This window comes from Mobula hypostoma, chromosome 6 (genome assembly GCF_963921235.1).
Source record: "Mobula hypostoma chromosome 6, sMobHyp1.1, whole genome shotgun sequence".
In the NCBI taxonomy this organism is placed as follows: domain Eukaryota; kingdom Metazoa; phylum Chordata; class Chondrichthyes; order Myliobatiformes; family Myliobatidae; genus Mobula; species Mobula hypostoma.
This window is the reverse complement of record NC_086102.1, coordinates 23,169,045-23,193,381: the sequence shown is the minus strand read 5'-3', so window position 1 is coordinate 23,193,381 and position 24,337 is coordinate 23,169,045. Positions and strand designations below refer to the sequence as shown.

The following is a 24,337-nucleotide window of genomic DNA, read 5'->3' as shown; positions in this document are numbered from 1 at the left end:
GGTTCGCAGGATGAAGATTAATGTGCCTGAACAAAAGGGTTCCCTGCTATAGTAAGTGTTTACTGAATGTAATTGCAGCTAATTTCCTTTTTATTCAGAACAATCATAGAGGGAATACTGAAAAAAAAACTGTGAATTTAATTAGAAATAAGAACACAAATACTCAGTGGCCACTTTATTAGGTACACCTGTACACCTACTCATTAATGCAAATATCTAATCTGGCAATCATGTGACAGCAACTCAATGCATAAAAGCCTGCAGACATCTTCAAGAAGTTTAGTTGTTACTCAGATCAGCTATCATAATAGGGAAGAAATGTGATCTAAGTGACTTTGACTGTGGAATGATTGTTGGTGGCAGATGGGGTGATTTGAGTATCTCAGAAACTGCTGATCTCCTGGGGTTTTCACGCACAACAGTCTCTAAAATTTATAGCGAAAAGTGTGAACAACAATAAAAAATCCAGTGAGTGGCAGTTCTGTGGGTGAAAACACATTCTTAATAAGAGAGGTCAGAGGAGAATGGGCAGACTGGTTCGAGTTGACAGGAAGATGACAGTTAATTCCAATGACCATGCGTAACAATACTGATGTACAGAAGAGCATCTCTGAATGCACAAATTGTCGAACCTTGAAGTTGATGGATGACAGTAGTAGAAGGCCACAAACATTCACTGTGTATGTTATATACAGGAGGCACCTAATGAAGTGGCCACTGATAGTATATTATTGAAAGAACTGTGAATTGTTAAGAAGGATTGGAGGAGAGTGGAGAAAGATTATTTTGTGTAAAGTGGTGGGATTTTAAAACTTATTGCATGAAGTTTGATGGAGGAAGAAACTCTTATCACATTTCAACACTCAATAGATTGTAATCGCAGGCTTAGAAATTATGAGCTGGAAAGAGGGATTAGTATCTTTATTTATTTGGAGATACAGCGTATAACATGTCATTCCAGCCCACCAAGACCTGCTGCCCAGCAATCCACTGATTTAACCTTAGCCTAATCATAGGGCAATTTACAATGACCAATTAACCTACTAACTGGTACATGACAAATTAACCTACTAACTGGTACATCTGAGGATTGTGGGAGGAACCAAGCACGCAGAGGAAAACCCATGTGCACATGGGAAGAACATACAAACTTTCTTACAGAGGATGCTGGAATTGAACTCCAAGCTCTGACGCCCTCAGGTTGTAATAGTGTTGCATTAACCACTAAGCTATTGGACTTTCTTAGCCAGAATGAAGAGAATGAGCCAAACTACTTCCCCCTTTGCCATTGATTTCTATGAATCTATAGTTATAAAAGTCACAGCCTTGCAGAAATGATTAAATGGGAAACTCACTTGGGAATGCAAAGTTCATACATATAAATTGTTACCAAAATACTTGAAGGTAGGAAAGATACCACAATATTTGTGAGGCAAGAAATAAATTCCAGCCCTGAGGAAGAATTGCAGATCCTTTCCATCAAACTGAGAAAAAAAATGAAATTAACCATTTGATGTTGGTTTTCATAGAGATCAAGAATGAGGAGGCATCCATTTAACATACCAGTTAAGGAGAACAGTGGTCAGAAGTTACTTTGAAGGATCTTTACACAACAGAAAACTGTATCAAGGAAATGCCTGAGCTTTTAGAGAAAAATTGGATAACTACTCAAGGCAAAGGAAGTCACAGGCTTACAGAGAGAGTTAGGGGGTGAAATGTATTAAAGTGCTTTTTCAAAGACACAATGAACTATAAAGTTCACTGCAAGGCTATTGACAAGTATCAAAACTTGGATAAAGAGAAACACTTCCAGCAATAATGATAACAAAAAAACCTTTAAGTACTCAGTGAGTCAAGAAGCATCCGTGGGGGAAGAACACATAGCTAACCTAACTTTTAAATTGATGGCCTTTCACCAGAACTTTTCCACAAGTACTAGTTTATACTTCAGTTGCTGATTAATCTAATGTGTGCCTATATTCACTGTACATTTTTTCAGCATGGTGGTTGTGTGTTTAATCTTTCCTATTGGTTCTATCTTTTTTCTCTTCAGATTACCCCAACGGTGAGAGGAGATTCAGGATTCTTTTCCTGTCATGCCATCAATTCGTATGGAGAGGATCGAGGGCTGATACAGCTCACTGTACAAGGTGCGCTATCATGCTTTGTGGAATGCTTTTATCTCCTGCCTCACCCACACTCCTCATGTTGTGTTGACTTTGGAGATCAATGCAGACCATTCATTGCAGACATACCACTATCCAGGAAAGCCTAAGAGAGGTTGAACAACTGGATCTGAAATTGACTCAGTAGCAAGAAGCTAGGGGATCTGGTTGATGGGTGTTAATGCAACTGCATAGCTTTTCCCAATGGAGATGCATGGTGCTCGATACTTAGTTCTTTGCTTTTAATAATGACCTGGACTTAAATCTGGCGACATGATAATATTTCTACAGATGATACAAAATTTGGCTGTGAAACTGAGAGTGAAGACAAAAAGTGTAGCAGATCTGGTCAGTTGAATAGAAAAGTGGCAAATGGAACCTAACCCAGAGAAATGAGAGGTAACACATTTACTGAGGTGCTATGAGACAAGCGAAGCACTGGAAGCAAGAAGATACTAAGAGATGTGGAGTTACAAAGAGACCTTGCAGTGTATGTCCACAGATCCTTAAAGGCTGAAGGACAGGTGATGGGATGATTGGAAGAAGCAAATGAGATGCATTCCTTTATTAGCTGAGGCATACACTCAATGGCCACTTTATCAGGTAGACCTGTACACCTCCCTGTTAATGTAATTATCTGTTCAGAGAATCATATGCAAATAACTCAATGCATAAAAGAGACCAAACAACAGAATAGGGAAGAGATGTGATCTAAGTGACCTTGACCATGGAATAATTGTTGGTGCCAGATGGGATGGTTTGAGTATTTCACAAACTGCTGATCTTTGGGATTTTCATGCATAGAGTTTATGGAGAATGGTCCGAAAACCAAAAAAAAAACCATCCAGTCAGCGGCATTCTGTGGGCAAAAATGCATTGTTAATGAGAGAGGTCAGAAGAGATTGGCCAGACTGGTTCAAGCTGACGGGAAAGCGAAAGTAGCTCAAATAATCACACGTTACAACAGTGGCATGCAGAAGAGTGTCTCTCTACATACAACTCTTGAAGACCAAGAACATGCATTCAATGGCCACTTACTAGGTACAGGAGGCAGCTAATAAAGCATATATTGAATGCACAATATAGGAGCAAAGAGATTGTAGTATGTGTTAGCCCAGAGCTTGAATATTCTGAAGTATCCTGGTCACCACATCATAGGATAATGTGATGGCACTGGATATTTATGAGAGAGTTGATGGGACTGGAAACTTTTGAGCTATGAGGAACCACTGGATAGATGGGAGATGTAAACCGGTAAATTGGTTTATTTTTGTCACGTGTACTGAGATGCAGTGAAAAACTTGCGTTGCATGCCATTCACACAAATCAATGTCCTGGGATAGAACAAGAACACAATGCAAAATAAAGTGTGACAATTACAGGGAAAGTGCAGTGCAGGTAGACAATAAGGTAATGGGTAATAACAAGGCAGATTAAGTTCAAGATTCAATCTTATACTAGGGAATCATTTAAGTCTTTTAATAATGGGATAAAAGGTCTAGAAAGAGACTTAATTTTATTTAGAGATGCAGAGCGGAACAGGCACTTTGGCCCCGTAAGCCACTTTGCCCAGCAATCCACCTATTTAACCCTAGCCTAACCACAGTATAATTAATAATAGCCAATTAACCTACTAACCGTTATGTCTGTGGTCATTGGGAGAAAATGAAGCACCAGGAGGAAACCCATGTGGTCACGGGGAGAATGTGCAAACTCCTTATAGAAGACGTAGAAACTGAACTCCAAACTCCGATGCCCTGAGCATTGTGCTAACTGATTCACTACTGTGACACCCTAAGAGACATTCAATTATGGGGATCCCAGATAAAATAAGTAGCAAGAATTTATTTCTCTTAGCAGAAGAGTTAAATATCAAGGGAAATTTACATAGCTATTGGCAATGGATAAAGGAAAGATAAAGAAAAGGATTTTCATTGAGAGGGTAGTGGTGTCTAAAATCCATTGGCTGGATGTGGAGGTAGGGGGAAAACTCGATCCATCTGGATTTTAACCTAGCTAAAGACTAATGTCAGAAGATGAAATTTGGTGAGGGTATTCTCATTTCAATTGGCATAACCTTCATCCATGTTACAACTGTTCTAATGACCAGGGCAATGTTATACATGAGGAATGATATGGATGTGGAAGTGGGTGGGTTTTGTAATGGTGTAGAGTTAGAAAGAACATTATGGTCACAAACAGGCTGATTCAATCTGTGAAGCTGGCCATGCAGGGTTAGCGAAGGAAAAGATGTAAACTCTCAGGTAAACATTAAAATTCACTCCTCACAACGAATTGAACCACTAAGCTTCAATTGAGGTCAGTGTCATGAATGCAGTATGACAAATCAGAAATCACCTGACATCAGTGAACAATTTTTTTCCTGAAATATTTCTTCCTGACATGTTGCAGAACCTCCAGACCCTCCAGAGATCGAGATACGTGAAGTGAGAGCTCGGAGTATTGCCTTGAGGTGGAGCATGGGTTTTGACGGGAACAGTCCCATCACCGGCTTTGACATTGAATGCAAAAACAAATCAGGTGACTTCCAGAGACCAAAGAGATAATATGAACTTGCAGGGGAGCCGTGACTAACAGAGGCAGACGGCAAATCTGTCTGAAAATGAGATTGTAGTGCTCATAACGTATCTGCAAATGTCCCTTTCATTCTCCTATTCAAATCTGACAGCAAATCAGGAGGAACCAGAAAAGTTTCCCTCAGGACCTCAGGTAGATGGTACAGTGGTTGGGAGGGAAAGGGTGGAAGAGAGATTAATGAGGGAGATTCAGGGAAGAGCAGATCCAAATTTTGGTTGAGGAGCACTCCTGCAGCCAATTCCACAGCTTTGTGATTTCCCAAGGAGAAGTTTTCAGTGATGAGAGAATCATAGAGACACAGGGTGATACAGCTTGGATACAGGCCCTTTGGCCCAACCGATCCATACTGGCCAAGATGCTCACCAAAGCCAGTTCCATTTGGCCCATATCCCTCTAAACTAGCCGTTCCCAACCTGGGACACAGACTCCTCGGTTAATGGCATAAAAGAGATTGGGAACCCCCTACATTAAACCTTTCCTATCCATGTACCTGTCCAATTGTCAGTGAAGGAAAGAGACTTAAATGGTTCATCAGCTGGTGCAGCTGCTAATGTAATGTGCTAGTTCGTGCTGGTGTAGCTTATCACATAGTCTTTCATTGGTCAGATTTTATTGGATTCTTCTCGTCAAAGCATCCCTTGTAGCATGTTGGAAATGATGAGTAAATGCACTAAGTCATGTGGACTTTGGTATAAGACAGGACTGGTAGTGGGTCTGAGACCAATAAGATTAAAGAAGTGAAGAAAGATGAAGGAAAAGGGATGTATTGGAGTCAAATCCACTGCAGCAGTTAGGCATTGGGGTTAGATTAAGATGGAAAGGATAGAGGAAAAAAATAGATGTTCACTTTTGAATAAAACACCAGCAGCGATTTGTTACATCCAGGGATGATACTGAACAGATTGTGCTCGATTGAACGTGCAGTTGTCACATCAACAAGCTCAGTCATCAATATCAATGCAAACTCCAATCCTTCTCAGTACTTAAGCTCACCTGCCAAAGGCTCCTTGACTGTCCAGTTGGCACAGGAGAAGGTGTGGTCCCAGGATTGACCTGCCAGAAGTTCCCAGTAGTTGGGAGTGTTCATTAGCCAGCAACATGCCATGTGATAACCTCTGGGAGACCATCTCAGCAGAATCAGCCTTCTTCAACAGAGAAGAGGCAGAGACTGACTCTGTTCCCAGTTTGCCTTCCAGTCAGGTACAAATAGGCTTTACACCATCTCCTTGCTAATGCAAACTGACCTTCCCAGTTGCCTGTGCTACATCAAGACTGATATCTTTCATGTCATTTCAGGAACACAAATCTGAAAGAATAGTCATACTTTCATTATTTAAAATCTGTCATTTCATTGCTTGTATTTGTTTAATTTTCACATGGAAAGTACACGGTGTCATCAGTGATTATTCAGTGGGGGTTTTGTTTTAGGCTGTCAGTGCCCTGAGGCTGTAAATACTCAGTGTCAGTTACATTAACCTTATGAATATTATAAAACCCAAGGGCTAATGTAACAGAAGTCGTGTGTTAGCTTGCTTCAGAGGCAATGTTTAGCAATTCAGGTATCACACAGTCATTAGAAAATTACATCCTTACTGTGGCTTCTGGAAGTGTGCTACATGCTGGTTAATTGGTGCACTCAGCAGCCAGTGACTCCTTAACATTTTTATTTCATTTCCTTGAATGTATTTGCTTCTAATAATAATGGCAAGGCTAACAACACTCTGACAAAGGGATATATGTGACAGCAATTCTGCCTGGCACACATACCCTATTGCCACAGACCTGAAATGCTGGAGGAACTCTGCAGGTTAGACAGTATCTAATAAGGGAACTGAACAGCCAACGTTTTGGGCCAAGACCCTTCATGAGGACTCGAGGTCTCAGCCTGAAACATTGACTGTTTATTTCCCTCCATAGATGTTGCCTGTGTGATGGTTAAAATTTCCGGCATCTGCAGAATCACTTGTGACACATACCCTATTGGTGAAAATCCAGAGGTTGGTGGGGTGACACTGATTGCAACAGGATGAGAGGGCACCCTTTCTCCCTCTACTTTAATTCTCTGAGCCTTCAGCCTGATTTTCAGCTAACCTGCTGGGCTGCACTAGGCTTGGTTTGGTCCAGTTCCTCATCAAAGCTCAAAGTTCAAAGTAAATTTATTATCAAACTATGTACCGTATACCACACACAATCTTGAGATTCATTCTCTTGCAGGCTGATACAAAACAGACAATAGAATTGTTGAAAAAGAACACACAAGAAAAACCCCCAAAACATCCAATGTGTGAAAAAAATCATGCAAACAATAAAAAGTAAACACATAATATAGACTTGACTTTGAAATTAGACAGGTGTTTAGAATGCACTTGCACCAACAATCTAAACTCACCTCTTTCCCTTGATGGTAAAAACCAGGAATTTAATGATGGTACTGAGTATAAAAATTATTAGAAGAGCATTCAATTACCTATTTTGACTCGAAAGAGTTCAAAGAAACATTATGAAAATGTTACCAGGATTTGAGGAATAAGTTGGACTTTACTTTTCGAATTTGGGTGACTGAGAGGTGATTTTACAGATGTGTATGAAATCATAAGACATAAAGATGGGGTGAATGTACAAAGTCTTTTCATGAGGGGTAAAGACGGAGTCAATGCATGCAACACACACACGAAAAGCTGGAGGAACTCAGCAGGCCAGACAGCATCCATGGAAAGGAGTACAGTCTGCTGAAGGGTCTCAGCCCAAAACATTGACTGTACTCTTCCATAGATGCAACCTGGCCTACTGAGTTCCTCCAATATTTTGTGCATGTTGTTTAGATTTCCAGTATTTGCAGATTTTTCTCTTGTTTGTGAATACACACAATCTTTTCTTGAGGAATATAGGTAGGGTGAATGCACACAGTCTTTTTTACCAAGTGAAATGGAACCAAAACCTAGAGGGCATAGTTTTAAGAAGAAAGAGGAAAATTTTAAAAGAGACCTGAGAGACAACTTCTTCATGCAGAGGTTGCTCTGCATATGGAGCAGGCTACCAGAGAAAGGAGTTGAGGCAGATTCAATAACAACAGGCGAAAGACATTTGGATAAGTGCATGGAAACGAAGATTTTAGAAGGACTTGGATCAAATGTGAGCAAATGAGACTCACTCAGGTGGGCATCTTAGTTGCTATGGACAAGTTGAACAAAGGACCTATTTCAGTGACTAGCTGTGCATGGATCCCCAATTAATGTGCCCTCAATATAACTATGCCCAGTGGAGCCAATGCCTTGTGAGGGACTGTGTATTCTGTGCCCTGCAGACTCCTGGGATGCAGTGCAAAGGACAAGAGATGTCTCACCTCAGTTAAACCAAGCCACCATCATTGATCTGCACCCATCTTCCACCTACAACATCCGCATGTACGCCAAAAATCGCATTGGAAAGAGCGAGGCCAGCAATGAGCTTACAATCACCACAGATGAAGCAGGTAAGTAGGCAGGGGTCAAGGGTCGAACAGTTCTCTGCTTTTCATTTTACCATCAACAGCAAGGTGAAAACTCGTAACAACACACACACACAAAATGCCAGAGGAACTCAGCAGGTCGGGCAGCGTCAATGAAGAGGAATAAACAGTCAATGATTTGAGCCGCGACCCTTCAACAGTACTGGAAAGGAGGGGGGAAGAAGTCAGAATAAGAAAGTGTGGGGAGGGGAAAGAGTACAAGCTGGCAAGGAATAGGTGCAACCAGGTGAGGTGGGGAAGGTAGATGGGTGGAGGTGGGCAATGAAGTGAGAAGCTTGGAAGAGGTAAGGGGCTGAAGAAGAAAGAGTCTGACAGGAGAGGGCAGTGGACCATGTGATAAAGGGAGGGATGAGGGACACCAAGTGGAAGTGATGGGCAGGTAATGAATGAGAAAAAAGGGGTAAGAGGCGAATGGAAAAAGAGAAGGGTGAGGGAGGAGAAATTATTAGAAGCTGGAGAAAACATAGCTCATGCTATCAAGTTAGAGGCTACCAAGACAGGATATAAGGTGTTGTTCTTCCATCCTGAGAGTGGCCTCATTATGGCAGCAGAAGAAGCCATAGACCAACATGTCAGTATAGGGATGGGAAGTAGTGTTAAAATGGGTGGCCTCCAGAAAGTGTACATTTAGTAGCGGACAGAGTACAAACCCAAACCAACTGGGAAGAATGCTGATAGAGTTTCCTGCAATGCAGTGGATCAACACTGGTACAGGAGATCACACTGGCCCATATTGTGCCTTCATTTTATGAAACTGGGAATATCATTAAATGTGCCATAAAGCTTTTCTGAAATTATCCTCAGGAACCCGGCGGATGTTTGCTTTCCACCTCCAAACTTCTTGACTGAGGTTGAAACCATTGTTATTTTGTGAGAGAAAGAACTAATTATACACATCAGTAATATTCTTAATGACGCCAGGTCACTGTAGCTTTCCAAAGCTCCATGTTGGGTCTCTGACATGCATGTGCCCGTCTGATTTGGTACTGTCAATGAAAGTCTCACTTTCTAATCAATCAAAACCCAATGTACCCATCTGATTGAACCTTATCAGGGTGATTGAAGAGGAATCCAATCGCACCAAGCAAGCTGGGACTGCTGCCAGGTGCAAACCTTCAGGTCTCTTCACTGATTAATTGCAGAGCAGCCGAGGATGGATGGAGGAAATTATTGCTGAATCTCTCCCACGTTGTAGTGGATGGAAATACTTCATTCTGTTTCAGCCACCAGATTAGATTTTCTTGAGCATAAAATTTGGTCTCACTGTTTGGTCTGACCGTGAGATAGTTTAACTCAACTGGACAGCAATGATTTTTTTAAACTTACATCCCTTCCACTGAAGATGGAGCAAATGGGAGAAGGATGGGGAGAGAGAGAAGGAAAGTCATTGGCACACAAGGGACTTGTTCTGAGAAATGGGCCTCGATGGACTCAGCATAAACTTGAGGAGCAGTAACTCATTCTCCCACAAGACACACCATGACCCTTAGTGTTGCATTCAGCTTTTCCATATAGCCCTCACTACATTTAGATTAGATTATGAGGACACTCAATCCTCGTTTATTGTCATTTAGAAATGCATGCATTAAGAAATGATACAATGTTCCTCCAGAGTGACATCACAAAAAAAGGACAAACCAAAGACTAACATTGACAAGACCACATAATTATAACATATAGTTACAGCAGTGCAAAGCAATACCATAATTTTATAAAGAGCAGACCATGGGAATGGTTAAAAAAAAGTCTCAAAGTTCCGATCGTCTCCCGATAGTCCTGATAGCAGGCGGCAAAAGGGAGAAACTCTCCCTGCCATAAACCTCCAGGTGGCGACAACTGCCGATGCATTGGAAGCACCGACCACAGCCGACTCTGAGTCCGTCCGAAAACTTCGAGCCTCTGACCAGCCCCTCCGATACAGGCTCCCGAGCACCATCCTCTGCCGAGCACTTCGACCTCGCCCCGGCCGCCGAGCAACAAGCAAAGCCAAGGACTTGGGCCTTCTCCTCTGGAGATCCTGGATCACACAGTAGCAGCAGCAGCGAAGCAGGCATTTCAGGAGTTTCTCCAGATGTTCCCCGTGCTCTCATGTCTGTCTCCATCAAATCAGGATTGTGCACGGCACCCTACTTGTCAGATAACAGATATTCATCACCGGAGTGGCTGCTGCGCACTGCGTCGTGTCACCATCTTCTCCTCCATCTTCAATACCAAATTACCAGCATTCACTTCACAATCAGCTAGTAACTTCAAATAATTGTTTTGTGTTAATACCTCCCATGCACTAGCCTTGGCCATCACAGTGGTGCAGTTAGTAGAATTACTGCCTCACAGTGCCAGAGATCCAGATATCCAGATATTTCAGATATCTACTATCCTCTATGTAAAAACCATTCCTCCAAATTGCTTTAAAAGCTTATTCATCTCATAACCCTCTACCCTCTTGTTTTTAACATCCATACATTGGGGAAAGGTTTCTGACTATCTGTCCCTCTTGCAGTTTTACATACTTCTATCAGATCACTTCTCTCCCTCCTTCACTCCAGGGAAAACAAATCCACCTTATCCCATCTCTGCTCCTAATAAAATCTTCCTATGCAGGCAGCATCCTGGTGTATCTCCTCCGCTCTCTCACCAGTATCGTATCCTTTCCATTGTCTGGTGACCAGACTGGCACGCAATTCTCCGTGCAGTACTGCCAGTCTTTTTGTGAATTTGTGACAGGGTGTACAAATTTTATATTCTTTGACCTGACCTATGAAGTCAAGCATATCATTTGCCTTATTCACCGTATTATCTACCTGGTTTTCTATTTTCAGAGAACTATAGACTTGAATTCCAAGGTCCCTCTGCTCACCAGCATTCCTTAGCACACTGGAATTTGCTATGTACAGTGGATTCTAGTTAATTGGACCATCAGTTAATTGGGGAAGCCACTTTTTTGGGACAACTCTGAAAGAACAAAAACTAATCGAGAAAATAGCTGGAATCCCTTCATTTATTTGGGACACTGCCACTTACTTGGGGCAAGAGACTGTTGTCGAACAGTGGTGAGGCTGTTACACTCTACACCATGCTTTGAGCAAACAGTTTTTAAATAACATCAGTTGTATGTGCCTGTGTTTAAAAAGCAGTGATTTTTGGCACTGATGGCTGATGAGAAATGAGCAGTAAGATAATTCGGAACAGTTTTACTCACTGCAGTTTCAAGCATTCAGGCTTGGAGATGCCAGGAACGGCTGGGAGTGAAAATGAAAGCTGGTAATCTTTCATTAGAAGTGACTGGTTCTGATATATTATGGACAAGATGATTATGCAAAATTGCTGAAATCAATTGAAATCCAGAGGGTTGCTGTAGACCATAAGATCCTCAGACATAGGAACAGAATTGGGCCATTCAGCCCATCAAGTCTGCTCCACTATTCCACCATGGCTGATTTATTATCACTCTCAACCCCATACTCCCCATTACCATTAATGCCCTTACTAATCAAGAACCTATAAACCTCCACTTTAAATATACACAATATCTTGGACTCCACAGCAACCTGCGACAATGAATTCCACGGATTCACCACACTCTGGTGAAAAAAAAAATCCTCCTCCTCTGTTCTAAAGAGACATCCTTGTATTCTGAGACTGTGCCCCTGTTTCTAGGCTCCCTCACAATAGGTAACATGCTCTCCATGTCCACTCTACATAGGCCTTTCAGTATTCAATGGGGTTCAATGAGATCCCCCCCTCATTTCTCATATATCACATTGCCATGATTTTTTTGAAAGCAAGAATATTTATAAGTAATAGTTACTGCCCATTCCTAACTGACCTCTCCTGGTCATTTGGGAAACCAGTTGACATTCAATAGTCTTGCTGTAGATCTGGAGATATGCAGAACCGGACTGGGAATGGGCAACAGATTTCACTTCCAGTTGAACCAGATAGAATTTCACTTGCTAATTACAAACTAGCATTTTCTTTTCTATTGACTTTTTAATTCTACATCTTCTATCCAGTTGCACCAGCTATGAAGGTGGGATTTGAACTTGCACCTTCATTTTCTCTGGAGATGAGTGTTTTAACTATTATGCTACCTTCGGAAATGAATAATCTGATGAATTTAACCCAGAGTCTCCTGTATTAAAATGAAGCCTTGGTGATAAGTACCAGTGTTCCAACCTTGTATTTCTACTAATTTTTCATTTTAAAGAAAAGTGTAAGTCTAATTTTTGTAATAACGCAATAACACAGCTCATTTATCAATCTGACCCTGAACTCATAACCAAAGAAGCATCATTGCTGTTCATTCTTTGTATGTAATGCTCAATTGATGAATTTGTTTAACAGGGAACTGGATAAAACATCTGGGTAAAAGTGAGGTTCAGCCACATTTTCCTGTGTTCTTCGCTACTTCTGTAAACAGCTAAGGTGCATATGGCAATTTTAATGCCAACATTGAAGACTAGGCGAAGGAAGTTGCTAAAATGAAGCATATTTGTGTGTAATGGTAACACGTAAATTGTTGAAATCAATTTAAATCCTGAGGGTCTGTATTTTTCATTTCACCAGAAGGTTTCAGTATATTGTGTGTGGGTTCATTTCACCCTGGGTCATGATCTCATTGTTCAAAGGTGCCCAGCATCTCACTTTCAACAGTATGGCTAAAGTTTTCTCTTTTCTGTTTCGACCCCTTGCTATAGCCCCAGATGGCCCACCTGTTGATGTTGTCCTCGAATCTCTGTCTTCTCAGGCTATCAAAGTGACGTGGAAGGTAACTGAATTGTTTCTGACTCATTCATGAGAATAGGAATGTCAGAGAGCAACTTACTCGTGTTTTAATCTGCCTGGGATTGGAGTTCTTCTGTTCACTGTGCATAGTAGCAATTATTTCCAAAGTGTCGGAGCGTACATGACATGCAGAAGAACGTGCAGATGACAGTACTTTAATGTACCTGCGGACCATGTCTTCAGGAGACAGGGAACATGGATTCTTTTTATTACAGGGGAGTCTTATACCCAGTGCATGATTTGATTTGCAGCTTCTTTTGAATGGGTGGGGTTTAGTGTCACTGCTTTCTCACCTTCATATATCACACCAAGTGGCATTTTGTGCTGTTTCACTTCAATAGGCATTTTGTTTCTGAAGTTAGGAGCAAGGACATTTGTTCTATAATAAGTCTAACTCAGGTGGTGACCTTCTTGCCTCTGGGACAGTAGGTTGTAGACTCACTCCAGAGACTTGAGTATAAGTCCATGTATTGACACTGCAGCACAGGAAAGCAGCATCCGTTATCAAGGACCCCCACCATCCAGACCATTCTTTCTTCTTGCTGCTGCCATTGTGAAGGAGGTAAATGAGCCCCAGATCCACATCACCAGCTTCAGGAACAGTCATTACCCTACGACTATCAGGCTCCTGAACCAGCGTGGATAATCTCACCTCCTCCCCTAAAGCTGAACTGATTCAACAACCTATGGACTCACTTTCAAGGACTCTATAACTCATGTTCTCAGTATTCTTTGTTTGTTTTGTTCGTTGATTATTTTGCAGTTGCACAGTTGGCCCTTTTTGGACATTGTTCAAAGTACGAAGTAAACTTATTATCAAGGTACTTATATGTCACCATGAGATTTGTTTTCTTGCGGGCATACTCAGTAAGTCCAACAACCATAATAGAATCAATGAAAGACCGCACCCAATGGTGCAGACAACCAGTGTGCAGAAGAGAACAAACTGTGCAAGTGTAATAAAAAACAAAAAATAAAATAAATAAGCAAAAATATCAGAACATGAGATGAAGAGTCCTTCAAAGTGAGTTCATAGGTTGTGGGAACAGTTCAGTGATGGGGCGAGTGAAGTTATCTACACTGGTTCAAGAGCCTGATGGTTGAGGGGTAATAATTGTTCCTGAACCTGGTGGTGCTCGGAAACGCTACCAGGTTCCTTGAGGTCTTCATTGCTTGTTTGTCGGTCTTTGTGTAGTTTTTCATTGATCCTATTGTATTTCTTTGTTCTCCTGTAAATGCCCGCAAGAAAATGAAGCTCAAACAAATATATGGTAACGTATATGTACTTTGAACTTAGCACTGTAGCATTGAAGCATTATTAAGGTTACTGTCATTTAAAGGGACATTAAGCCAGGCCCTATTTTCCCTCACCCCTTGGTGTTCAAAACATTACTTTTACTTCAACAAACATCTCTAGAAACAGATTTTACAGTCATTACATATTGCTAGTTGTTGGAGTTTGATGTATGCAAACTATTTGAGACATTTTTGACAACCACCATCCTTGTAAATTAATCAAAAAGCAAGAGAGTGCATTTGCTGAATTCTGAACTACTCAGTAGGTCAGCCATGTAAAGTACCTCATTGGATGTAAAGAGCTATGGGACTGTGAATAAAGTATTTTTTCACCTCACTAACAAGTTCTTGATAATGACACTGGGGGCTTCCCTGAAATAAATGCTGAACTTTGCAATTGGGATTAGATTTCAAAAGAGGCTTGCAACCATCTTATTACTTTCTGTATAAGCTCCCAGATGTTTGCTGCTTACAGAAACATGATTTATTTCCCACCTCTGTATAGGAATGGAAGGTTAACGTTGTTCGGTGAGAATCAGTTTGGAGATTCATTGATAACCAGATTTAATCTGGGTGTATATGTTCTATCTTTGAGCTCTAGGGCAAACGGTTTGATTTAAATTGATGTCCTTTCACAGGACCTGCTCTTAATTTCTTTTTCTTCATCCACGATGCTTCATTCTTTCTCTTAAACACTTAGTACAATACATGATATGTTCAAACCACCTTCTAAGACCTAAATATTTTGTCTTTATATTAACTGTGAACTGTGCCAAATAACGGCTGTTGTTTGTGTTTAGATGTGGGTGAGCTCCGGGTGTGGATATTATGTTGACCTTTGTACATGTTGTGTAGTTTAAGTGCATCAGTCACCTGTGTGTGTGTGTGTATGTTTGTATATTTGTGCATGTGTGTGTGTATGTTTGTGTGTGTATGTGTATGTACGTGTGTGTATATGTTTTGTGTGTGTATGTGTGGGTATCTGTGTTATATGTTTTGGGTGTGAATTTTTCTGTATATATGTTTGTGTGTGTGTATATTTGTGCATGTGTGTGTATGTAGGTTTGTGTGTGTGTGTATGTATGTTTTTGTGTTTGTATATGTTTTGTGTGGGTATGTTAGTGCATATCTGTGTGTGTGTGTGTGTGTGTGTGTGCACACATTTAGGATGTCTAGGAAAGGGTGGGCTTTCAATGTGCCTCTCCCTGCATTGTGTCCATGCTGCTCTCTGCCTCTTTTTAAAAATTCATGTATTGCCCTTCTCTAGATGGCGGAGGTGAGGTGCCTCTTGAACCTCTGCTGAAGGTACTTCTACTGTACTTTTGGGTGGCAAGTCCCAGGATTTAGATCAAGCAATGATAAAGTATAGCTATATATTTGCATGTCAAATGTATACAGTAGCTATCATGTGAATTGGTGGTGCTCCCATGCACCTGCTGCCCTGCCTTACCTGGAGCTTTGCAAGGAATCACAGCACTAGCCTGAACAAGTAACTACCGCACATTCGTAGTTGACACATAGTGCAGCCAATGTATGCTGTGGCTTTCTGCACACTTATACATTTGTGGGGATAATTGTTTATTTTTAATATACAAGGACATGAGAAGATAGAAAAGCAAGAGGAAGAGCCTCTCGGGTCTGCACCATCATCTAAAATGATCATGACCAATATTTCCTCTTCTGCACCGGTTCCTCACAGACCTCAATTCCCTGATCTTTCCTCTACACGTTCCCCAATGATGTCATCTCCACAAACATCCAGGGTAGAGAATTCCATTGATTCACTACCCTCTGTGAGAAGATCTTTTGATGTATCTTGGATTTATAGGACAGCCCCTAATCTTGTATACGCGTTGCCTCATTTAAGATTCCCCGACTATAGAAACTTCTCAACACTTAGCTATTCATTCCTCCAAGGATCTTATATGTTTCAAGAAGACTATAGGACTAGAAGACAGGAGCAGAATTAGGCCATATGGCCCTTCGAGTCTGCTCCACCATTTCATCGGCTGATTTATTATCCCTTTCAACCCTATTCTCCTGCCTTATTCGCATAACCTTTGACACTCTTACAAATCAAGAACCTTTATTTTAAGTACATCCAGTGACTTGGCCTCCATAGCCGACTGCGGCAATAAATTCCAAGGGTTAAATCAGGGCTAAAGAAATTCCTCCTCATCTCCGTTCCAAATAGAAGTCCTCATATTCTGGTCCTAGATTCCCCCCCGCCCCCCCGCCGTAGGAAACATCCTCTCCATGTCCACTCAAGTTCAAGTTTAATTGTTATTCAAACATACATACACACACACACACACACACACACACACACGCACACATATATATATATTGTTGTTCGTCCGTCGTTGACATCGATGAGGGCCTCAACACCATAATGACGGTGTCAAGACTAGCGCGTGATTTGGATTTAAGTGAGGAAGAGTTGCGCAGCGTCAGCCTCCCTCTCTCTTCCCAATTCCCATCTGGATCCAGTGGCAAGACAGAGTCAAGACGGCTGGAGATGGGACTAGGCGCAGTGGATGACCAGGACATCTTCTGTGTCTTGTCCTGCTCTACACGTTCCACGACGCTTGCAGAGATCGCCTTCTTGACCGTTGGACCTTCAATTGGTCTCGTCTGCTCAATCCACCAGAGTCTGTCTTCACATGCTGGGATAGACAACTCCCTATCTCACCGAGGGTTTGAGACCCGTCGGCTACCCTCACCTGGTTTAGCCGGCTTGTCGAAGCCGTTGCCCAGGGTGTGGCCACTGTCGCATGCAAACAGCTACGGGGAGCCACAGGTGAGAGCTGAGTGCCAGGTGGGGACCAAAGGTGGACTAACCGCTCTGAAAAGGACGTGACATGTTCCCCCACCAGAGGTGCTACCCCTCCCTGACACCCCATATATATACATATATATATAGCTAAACAGAACAGCATTCCCCCAGAGCCAAGGTACAAAACTCAGTACATACTGTGGGACACAGCACACAGCACATATAGTTATGATGGCACATACAGTCACAAAGTGTAAACTGTTGTGCTAACCACTACACTACCATGCCACCCCCAGAAATCAGAAGGGGCCTTGGCATTATTGCCTGTACTCATGGTGGTCACTTTCAGCTTTGTTGCTTTGGTAGCAAATTGCCAGGAGAAGACAGTGATCACTTGCAGATCAGGACAATTACACCGGGTTATGGGGAAGTGTATGGCAATGAACATTGGTAGAAGGAATAAAGGTGTAGACTATTTTCCTAATGGGGAACAAATTTAGAAATCAGAGGTGCAAAGAGACTTGGGAAGCCACATGCAGGACTCCTTAAGTTTGACTTGCAGGTTGAGTCGGTGGTTTATTGAACCCAGGTTCAATTCCCACTGCTCTCTGGGGACTCCCGTGATCACGTGGGTTTCCTCCAGGTGCTCCAATTTCCTCCCACAGTCCGAAGACATACCGGTTTGTAGGTTAATAGGTCATTGTAAATTGTCCCAGGATTAGACTGGGGTTAAATTGGGGGATCGCTGGGCAGCATGGCCTGCTCCGTATTGTATCTCAATAAACAAATATGTAGGTCTAAGGAAAAGAACTCTTGGCTTAATTGTATGTTGGGTCAGGCTGCATCTGTGGAGGGAAATGAGCATTTGATATTTCACTTCATCGGGGTAGTCAAGATTCAAAGTCTCGATCCAAAACGTCAACTGTCTACTTCCGTACGCAGCCGGTCCCTGAGCCACTGAGTTCCTACAGCTTCTCGCTTGCTGCTTCAGACTCCAGCATCTGTTGTTTTTGGTGTGCCTCTACATCCATAGTGCCTCGCTCATACTCACCTGATATTACATTGAAACGCCTTTTTATGCCTATGTTTACTCTGTATTTATAGCAGCTACTCAGTAAACCCGTGCCACTCTGACACAGGCTGTCTGACCCCTATCTCCTTATTATCGAGGGACACTTTGTGCAAATGTTGTTGCACTTCATTAGAAAATATGTCATATATTTTACAACATGAGGTTCTGAGGGCACTCCAGAAACGGAAGTACTTTCTTCTTCACTGCATGTAAATTCTCTCAGAATTCACTTCATGGATACAGACATTTCGCTGAACACCTACACTCTGTCTGCCAGAGAAAGCAGGATCTCCCAGTGGCCACACATTTTAATTCCACATCCCATTCCCATTCTGACATGTCTATCCACGGCCTCCTCTACTGTAAAGATGAAGCCACACTCAGGTTGGAGGAACAACACTTTATATTCCGTATGGGTAGCCTCCAACCTGATGGCATGAGCATTGACTTCTCTAACTTCCACTAATGCCCCATGTCCCCCTCGTACCCCATCTGTTATTTATTTTTATACACACATTCTTTCTCTCTGTCTCCTTTTTCTCCCTCTGTCCCTCTGACTATACCCCTTGCCCATCCTCTGGGATCCCCCCCGCCTTTTGCCAATCACCTGTCCAGCTCTTGGCTCCATCCCTCCCCCTCCTGTCTTCTCCTATCATTTCTGATCTCCCCCTCCCCCTCCCACTTTCAAATCTCTTACTAGCTCTTCTTTCAGTTAGTCCTGATGAAGGGTCTCGGCCCGAAACGTCGACTGCACCTCTTCCTACAGATGCTGCCTAGCCTGCTGCATTCACCAGCAACTTTTTTATGTGTGTTGCTTGAGAGGAAGAATGTTATTGTTTACTCTTTACGAGGCTACGTTAGCTCAGAGGATCAATAATTCATTGAATAACAGGCCCTTTGGCCCACTATGCCCATGCCTATCATCACCACCCACCTATACCAATCCGATTTGCCAGCATATGGTTGATAGCCTTTTCTGTCACTTGAAGATTCAAATGCAAAACTGATGTGTAAATTGCAATTTTCAGCAGCAGACATAACCTAATCCTATTCAGTAGTAGGTAAGTTATTGGAGGGAGTACTAAGAGACAGAATCTACAAGCATTTGGATAGACAGGGGCTTATTAGGGAGAGTCAACATGGCTTTGTATGTGGTAGGTCATGTTTGACCAATCTACTGGAGTTTTTCGAGGAGGTTACCAGGAAAGTGGATGAAGGGAAGGCAGTGGATATTATCTACATGGACTTCAGTAAGGCCTTTGACAAGGTCCCGCATGGGAGATTAGTTAGGAAAATTCAGTCGCTAGGTATACATGGAGAGGTGGTAAATTGGATTAGACATTGGCTCGATGGAAGAAGCCAGAGAGTGGTGGTAGAGAATTGCTACTCTGATTGGAGGACTAGTGGTGTGCCACAGGGATCAGTGCTGGGTCCATTGTTATTTGTCATCTATATCAATGATCTGGATGATAATCTGGTAAATTGGATCAGCAAGTTTGCTGATGATACAAAGATTGGAGGTGTAGTAGACAGTGAGGAATGTTTTCAGAGCCTGCAGAGGGACTTGGACCAGCTGGGAAAATGGGCTGAAAAATGGCAGATGGAGTTTAATACGGACAAGTGTGAAGTATTGCACTTTGGAAGGACAAACCAAGGTAGAACATACAGGGTTAATGGTAAGGCACTGAGGAGTGCAGTGGAACAGAGGGATCTGGGAATACAGATACAAAATTCCCTAAAAGTGGCGTCACAGGTAGATAGGGTCGTAAAGAGAGCTTTTGGTACATTGGCCTTTATTAATCGAAGTATTGAGTATAAGAATTGGAATGTTATGATGAGGTTATATAAGGCATTGGTGAGGCCGAATCTGGAGTATTGTGTTCAGTTTTGGTCACCAAATTACAGGAAGGATATAAATAAGGTTGAAAGAGTGCAGAGAAGGTTTACAAGGATGTTGCCGGGACTTGAGAAACTCAGTTACAGAGAAAGGTTGAATAGGTTAGGACTTTATTCCCTGGAGCGTAGAAGAATGAGGGGAGATTTGATAGACGTATATAAAATTATGATGGGTATAGATAGAGTGAATGCAAGCAGGCTTTTTCCACTGAGGCAAGGGGAGAAAAAAACCAGAGGACATGGGTTAAGGGTGAGGGAGGAAAAGTTTAAAGGGAACATTAGTGGGGTCTTCTTCACACAGAGAGTGGTGGGAGTATGGAATGAGCTGCCAGACGAGGTGGTAAATGCGGTTCTTTTTTAACTTTTAAGAATACATTGGACAGATACATGGATGGGAGGTGTATGGAGGGATATGGTCTGTGTGCTGGTCAGTGAGACGAGGCAGAAAATGGTTCGGCACAGCCAAGAAGGGCCAAAGGGCCTGTTTCTGTGCTGTAGTTTCTATGGTTTCTATGGTTCTATTCCTTCTACTCAAGAGACATCCATCAGAGTGGAGAGTGGGACTCTGATGATCTGGCAGTCTTGGCAATTTGGCAGTGTCGGACTATGTTTTAGACTATTGGATGGTACTTCTTCTACATCTAATAATGTATTTCACTTTGTTTAACATGTTACACACAAAATAACACCATAAAACGTGGGGGCAGAATTAGGCTGTTCGGCCCATCGAATACGCTCCACAGCTCGATCATGGTTGATTTATTATTCCTTTTAACCCCATTCTCCTCCTTCTCCATCTCAATCCCATTCTCCCCCTCCTCCCTCTCAACTCCATTCTCCTCCTCCTCCATCTCAATCCCATTCTCCTCCTCCTCCCTCTCAACATTCTCCTCCTCCTCCCTCTCAACTCCATTCTCCTCCTCCTCCCTCTCAACTCCATTCTCCTCCTCCTCCCTCTCAACTCCATTCTCCTCCTCCTCCTCCCTCTCAACATTCTCCTCCTCCTCCCTCTCAACTCCATTCTCCTCCTCCTCCCTCTCAACTCCATTCTCCTCCTCCTCCTCCCTCTCAACTCCATTCTCCTCCTCCTCCCTCTCAACTCCATTCTCCTCCTCCTCCCTCTCAACATTCTCCTCCTCCTCCCTCTCAACTCCATTCTCCTCCTCCTCCCTCTCAATCCCATTCTCCTCCTCCTCCCTCTCAACCACGTTCTCCTCCTCCTCCCTCTCAACTCCCTTCTCCTCCTCCTCCCTCTCAACCACGTTCTCCTCCTCCTCCCTCTCAACTCCATTCTCCTCCTCCTCCCTCTCAACTCCATTCTCCTCCTCCTCCCTCTCAACTCCATTCTCCTCCTCCTCCCTCTCAACTCCATTCTCCTCCTCCTCCCTCTCAACTCCATTCTCCTCCTCCTCCCTCTCAACTCCATTCTCCTCCTCCTCCCTCTCAACTCCATTCTCCTCCTCCTCCTCCTCCCTCTCAACCACATTCTCCTCCTCCTCCCTCTCAACTCCATTCTCCTCCTCCTCCCTCTCAACTCCATTCTCCTCCTCCTCCTCCTCCCTCTCAACTCCATTCTCCTCCTCCTCCCTCTCAACCACGTTCTCCTCCTCCTCCCTCTCAACTCCATTCTCCTCCTCCTCCCTCTCAACCACGTTCTCCTCCTCCTCCCTCTCAACTCCATTCTCCTCCTCCTCCCTCTCAACCACGTTCTCCTCCTCCTCCCTCTCAACCACGTTCTCCTCCTCCTCCCTCTCAACTCCATTCTCCTCCTCCTCCCTCTCAACCACGTTCTCCTCCTCCTCCCTCTCAACCACGTTCTCCTCCTCCTCCCTCTCAACTCCATTCTCCTCCTCCTCCCTCTCAACTCCATTCTCCTCCTCCTCCCTCTCAACTCCATTCTCCTCCTCCTCCCTCTCAACTCCATTCTCCTCCTCCTCCATCTCAATCCCATTCTCCTCCTCCTCCCTCTCAACTCCATTCTCCTCTTCCTCCCTCTCAACTCCATTCTCCTCCTCCTCCCTCTCAACTCCATTCTCCTCCTCCTCCCTCTCAACTCCATTCTCCTCCTCCTCCCTCTCAACCACGTTCTCCTCCTCCTCCCTCTCAACCACGTTCTCCTCCTCCTCCCTCTCAACTCCATTCTCCTCCTCCTCCCTCTCAACTCCATTCTCCTCTTCCTCCCTCTCAACTCCATTCTCCTCCTCCTCCCTCTCAACTCCATTCTCCTCCTCCTCCCTCTCAACTCCATTCTCCTCCTCCTCCATCTCAATCCCATTCTCCTCCTCCTCCCTCTCAACTCCATTCTCCTCCTCCTCCCTCTCAATCCCATTCTCCTCCTCCTCCCTCTCAACCACATTCTCCTCCTCCTCCCTCTCAACCACGTTCTCCTCCTCCTCCCTCTCAATCCCATTCTCCTCCTCCTCCCTCTCAACCACGTTCTCCTCCTCCTCCCTCTCAACTCCATTCTCCTCCTCCTCCCTCTCAACTCCATTCTCCTCCTCCTCCCTCTCAACTCCATTCTCCTCCTCCTCCTCCTCCCTCTCAATCCCATTCTCCTCCTCCTCCTCCTCCCTCTCAATCCCATTCTCCTCCTCCTCCCTCTCAACTTCATTCTCCTCCTCCTCCCTCTCAACTCCATTCTCCTCCTCCTCCTCCTCCCTCTCAATCCCATTCTCCTCCTCCTCCCTCTCAACTTCATTCTCCTCCTCCTCCCTCTCAACTCCATTCTCCTCCTCCTCCCTCTCAACTCCATTCTCCTCCTCCTCCCTCTCAACTCCATTCTCCTCCTCCCTCTCAACTCCATTCTCCTCCTCCTCCCTCTCAACTCCATTCTCCTCCTCCTCCCTCTCAACTCCATTCTCCTCCTCCTCCCTCTCAACTCCATTCTCCTCCTCCTCCCTCTCAACTTCATTCTCCTCCTCCTCCCTCTCAACATTCTCCTCCTCCTCCCTCTCAACTCCATTCTCCTCCTCCTCCCTCTCAACTTCATTCTCCTCCTCCTCCCTCTCAACTCCATTCTCCTCCTCCTCCCTCTCAACTCCATTCTCCTCCTCCTCCCTCTCAACTCCATTCTCCTCCTCCTCCCTCTCAACTCCATTCTCCTCCTCCTCCCTCTCAACTCCATTCTCCTCCTCCTCCCTCTCAACTCCATTCTCCTCCTCCTCCCTCTCAACTCCATTCTCCTCCTCCTCCCTCTCAACTCCATTCTCCTCCTCCTCCCTCTCAACTCCATTCTCCTCCTCCTCCCTCTCAACCACGTTCTCCTCCTCCTCCCTCTCAACTCCATTCTCCTCCTCCTCCCTCTCAACTCCATTCTCCTCCTCCTCCCTCTCAACTCCATTCTCCTCCTCCTCCCTCTCAACTCCATTCTCCTCCTCCTCCCTCTCAACTCCATTCTCCTCCTCCTCCTCCCTCTCAACTCCATTCTCCTCCTCCTCCCTCTCAACTCCATTCTCCTCCTCCTCCATCTCAACCACGTTCTCCTCCTCCTCCCTCTCAACTCCATTCTCCTCCTCCTCCCTCTCAACTCCATTCTCCTCCTCCTCCCTCTCAACTCCATTCTCCTCCTCCTCCCTCTCAACTCCATTCTCCTCCTCCTCCCTCTCAACTCCATTCTCCTCCTCCTCCCTCTCAACTCCATTCTCCTCCTCCTCCCTCTCAACTTCATTCTCCTCCTCCTCCCTCTCAAGCCCATTCTCCTCCTCCCTCTCAACTCCATTCTCCTCCTCCTCCCTCTCAACTCCATTCTCCTCCTCCTCCCTCTCAACTCCATTCTCCTCCTCCTCCCTCTCAACTCCATTCTCCTCCTCCTCCTCCCTCTCAACTCCATTCTCCTCCTCCTCCCTCTCAACTCCATTCTCCTCCTCCTCCCTCTCAACTCCATTCTCCTCCTCCTCCATCTCAAGCCCATTCTCCTCCTCCTCCCTCTCAACTCCATTCTCCTCCTCCTCCATCTCAATCCCATTCTCCTCCTCCTCCCTCTCAACTCCATTCTCCTCCTCCTCCCTCTCAACTCCATTCTCCTCCTCCTCCCTCTCAACTCCATTCTCCTCCTCCTCCCTCTCAACTCCATTCTCCTCCTCCTCCATCTCAACCACGTTCTCCTCCTCCTCCCTCTCAACTCCATTCTCCTCCTCCTCCCTCTCAACTCCATTCTCCTCCTCCTCCCTCTCAACTCCATTCTCCTCCTCCTCCCTCTCAACTCCATTCTCCTCTTCCTCCCTCTCAACTCCATTCTCCTC

The 24,337-nt window shown here is 44.1% G+C and overlaps 1 protein-coding gene across 2 annotated transcripts in view; it reads left to right on the top strand.

Annotated features, from left to right (window-relative positions):
- LOC134347866 (cell adhesion molecule DSCAM-like) overlaps window positions 1–24,337 on the top strand; it is an 804,792-nt gene that overhangs the window by 627,227 nt on the left and 153,228 nt on the right. Inside the window, exons 14-17 of one of the 2 annotated variants that reach the window (XM_063050412.1) lie at window positions 2,054–2,150; window positions 4,578–4,706; window positions 8,068–8,235; window positions 12,969–13,039. In XM_063050412.1, the coding sequence (XP_062906482.1) occupies window positions 2,054–2,150; window positions 4,578–4,706; window positions 8,068–8,235; window positions 12,969–13,039 (465 nt within the window). The remainder of the gene's footprint in view (window positions 1–2,053; window positions 2,151–4,577; window positions 4,707–8,067; window positions 8,236–12,968; window positions 13,040–24,337) is intronic. The other variant, XM_063050413.1, reaches the window with a different exon arrangement.